This window comes from Penaeus chinensis, chromosome 29 (genome assembly GCF_019202785.1).
Source record: "Penaeus chinensis breed Huanghai No. 1 chromosome 29, ASM1920278v2, whole genome shotgun sequence".
NCBI lineage: Eukaryota > Metazoa > Arthropoda > Malacostraca > Decapoda > Penaeidae > Penaeus > Penaeus chinensis.
This window is the reverse complement of record NC_061847.1, coordinates 30,335,814-30,339,361: the sequence shown is the minus strand read 5'-3', so window position 1 is coordinate 30,339,361 and position 3,548 is coordinate 30,335,814. Positions and strand designations below refer to the sequence as shown.

The window sequence follows — 3,548 nt, the reverse complement described above, 5'->3', positions numbered from 1 at the left end:
AGCTTTTTCTTTTTAATCATTTACATTTACTAAAAAATTTCCTTTTTTTTTTTACTTCTTTCCGGTTGTCTTGACATCAAAGAGCATACAGAAATTACTGGTATAAAGATTAATAAGTCATTTACTTATTAAATCATAAAAAATCACATTTAATAACAACATTCTTGTTACATAATGCCATTTATATTTAGGATTTTTTCAGATATATAAAATAAAACACTTTTCCCATTTGAAAAATATATTTACACATTTCTGTAGGCTATAAAGATACTGAGATCATATAGACATAAAATACATTTTTTGGTGAAGCTTCAATCCATTGCATATAATTTATCTAGATCAATTTGAGATACACAATAAAATTCTGGAATACTAGTTATTATGAAGGAAAGAGAAAATAAAGCAAGACTTAAAAAGAAATAAAATAGAGGTAAAAGTTATAAAAAAGTGAACTATTGATAAATAAATTATGACCTAACAGACAAGGAAGACGCAGATTCAAATTCCACTAGAGTCAAGATCTCGGGAAGTAATTAGATCCCCGTGAAGTCGACGTTCCGAATTTCCTAGTGGCATCGGTCAGCTTTCTCTCCCCTATTCCTCGTCCTCTTCCTCCTCGAGTGACTCCTCCCCTCCCTCCTCCTCTGCCTTCTCTTCTTTCTCCTTGTCTATTGCTGTGGAGGAATTTAAAAGATAATTTAAAAGAAGTTCTCTAGAGATTAGATTAAGCTTGATATTAGCGTTATTTTGGGTCCACTGTTGACTGTAGAGCTTGAATTAGCTTGTTTTATTCACTTTAGGTCCTTGAGAAGCACTTTCTGAATTGATCCTTCAGACTAAATCATAGTGCCTTGCTCCACTGTACTTGCTTCACTAGTCAATACAAGCTTACACTAATATTTTTTCATCAACCTTTAAGCTCAATCAATGAAGGAGCATGTACTAAGCAATGTGAACTCTCTTGTAAAGTTATGATAGACTTTAATAACCACACGCATACACATGCATGCATACACCCAAGTGCATACCCACGACCATAACCATTTCCATGCCCACACCTGTACCTGCACCTGTGTCCATGCCTATGCTTACTCCCACACACATGCCCTCATCCCTATTAATACCAATACACACAGATTCCGTAGGTTCCCTGAGATACAAAAAAAATGTTTCAGGGATTCCTCCAAGGTATAAATGTGAAAATCATAGTTTTAGATTGATTACAAAGGTTTACATCATCCTTTTAACCCCCTATGTATATTAGGCATGATAGGAAAACAACTACATCTAGATTCTACTTGATACTGGGCAAGGTGTTATTTCTATTTCCTGAATGTCTCCAGTAAGAACAAGAAAAAGGAAGTTTTAAGAACTCATTACTATTCAACCACAAAAAAACAAGAGACCAACATGTAGTCCTACTCTTGACAAGATATATAAATGCACTTACAGTGTGAAGAAATTAGAAATATTAGAGCAAATCAATAATCAACATTAGCCATCTAATTCCAATTATCTACTGAGGAAAATAAAAACTAAAAAGAGCAAATAATAAGAAAAGAAAGCCATAACTTACTTGCCGTCAGCTACAAAGTCTCTTGGCTGACTACCAGGATCTCTGTGTGACGATCTTTGGTAATTTGCTCTTAGTAAACCATGAACTTGTACTGCAGATACACCAGTTGGTTCATAGAATTTTGGATCCAAACCTTGCACACTGAAAATTCATGAATATTAGAGGTTGAGCACTTCATAAACCACAGGTAAAAGGGCAAACTTAGTGAGAAATTTACCTGAGATATCTAAAATATTCAAATACTTGACACTTGACAACCAAGATTCTATATACAGTGCCTAAAAGAGTAATTCAGCTGAGAATGACTTACAACTTAACTATTTGAGAGAAAAAAACAGCTAAAAATATACCGAAGCATGCAGTATATCTTATTTTATAATATTTTACATTTAAACTTTGTAATACAGAAATTAATTATTACAAATTCCATACACCTTAACTGAGAACAAATATGATTGCCTTGATGGATTTAAAGCATTATGAATCTAAAGCTTGCATAATTCCATCAATAAATGAACCATTCAGAAGAATCACTACATCTTTCAAACTTCTGATCATTTAGGAGAATATTTACATGTATAAAGAGGACAGGCAGCAGAACAGGATCTCCATCATTTATATAAAATTCTAACAGTAAAAGTAACAGCCATCAACACCAAATACTTCTGACGATCTAAATCCCTCCATACTCAGCCATTTATATATTAAGGAAAACAAACACTTACACATTGAACTACAACATAACCAAAGTCTCTAATCAAGTCTATCATCTAAACATATAAAAAATAATGTAATTAATTTAACATAACCAACACTTCCATTAACATAACAGTAGGACACACTCACTTTTCTTTATCAATAGGTGAAATATCCTTTTCCGTGGGCGACACATGAGAAGTACGAGGGCTGATCTCTTCTGGTATAGGTGGAATGTGGCCAAAAGTGCGAAGGGAATTCTGTAATACAGATCAAAGGTCGATTTTTTCTACTGACGAATATCAAGGATATCTCATACATGCATCATATTCATTTCCTTAGCTTTACTTGACAAGGCCCTGTTGACTTTATATTTTTACTTTTTTTTGGGGGGAGCCCCCCTGCCCCCCAAAAAAAGTGTAAGTGTAAGTGTGCTGTGAAGGAAATCAGTTCCTTTACAAAGTACTAGTTTTACTCTTGAACTACTACTCTTTATTCTTACTGTTAAGAGCACTTGGGATAATAAAGTTTTACTGTACACTCCCTTTTAATAACATAATAACAATAATAACAACATAACAAAACAAGTACTAACCATCGTAGAGTGACCTCCTCCCGACCTGCTGCTGCTGCCAATGGTGGGCAAGGAGTGCAACGTGTTTGAGAGAGGTGTGGAGTGTGCAAGTTCTGTGGGCAAGCCTGAGGGGGGGAAACGAGTACCCTGCACCCCATGGCTCTGGGACGTAAGATAGGCTTCGGTGAGGGGAGCCCGCTTGATGACAGCCCCAGCTATTTCGGTTTCGTTGAGCTGCTTGTTCAGCCAAGAAATCACTGAAAGCATATATATATATATTTTTTTTTTTCTCTGCTTTCTCTGAGAAAATGTTTACTACTTAGCAAATGACCCACTAGTGCAGTGGTTCTCAATCTAAAAGTAATTATCTCCACAGGCGTATTGAAACCATATCTAGGGAGTAATGTGGCACTCTCTAAAAGTAATTGCTCTTTGAAGTATATTAATGAACAATAATAAAAATGAATGAGTGAATAACTAACTAAACAGATAATAATAATAAGTAAATAATAATAGTAAATCTGATGAAGAGGTAATTAAGGACAGTGACAGCAGCAGAGCTCAAATTTCTTGAATTAAGATAGGATAAAACCTGGACATGAATTATTATTACTTATCAGAATGAATATTTGACTACCTTTTGTGCCAAATTGAAGAAGGAATACCCTATTCTTTCACAGAAACCTCTTAATGTGCTCACCA

The 3,548-nt window shown here is 34.7% G+C and overlaps 1 protein-coding gene across 1 annotated transcript in view; it reads right to left on the bottom strand.

Moving 5' to 3' along the window:
* Nucleotides 1-229: 229 nt before the first annotated feature.
* LOC125040789 (spindle assembly abnormal protein 6 homolog) overlaps nt 230-3,548 on the bottom strand; it is an 11,482-nt gene continuing 8,163 nt past the window's right edge. The window contains exons 11-14 of the mRNA XM_047635517.1: nt 2,868-3,103; nt 2,423-2,532; nt 1,577-1,717; nt 230-674 (exon numbers count right to left, since the gene is read on the bottom strand). Of these exons, the coding sequence (XP_047491473.1) occupies nt 515-674; nt 1,577-1,717; nt 2,423-2,532; nt 2,868-3,103 (647 nt within the window). The 3' untranslated portion in view covers nt 230-514. The remainder of the gene's footprint in view (nt 675-1,576; nt 1,718-2,422; nt 2,533-2,867; nt 3,104-3,548) is intronic.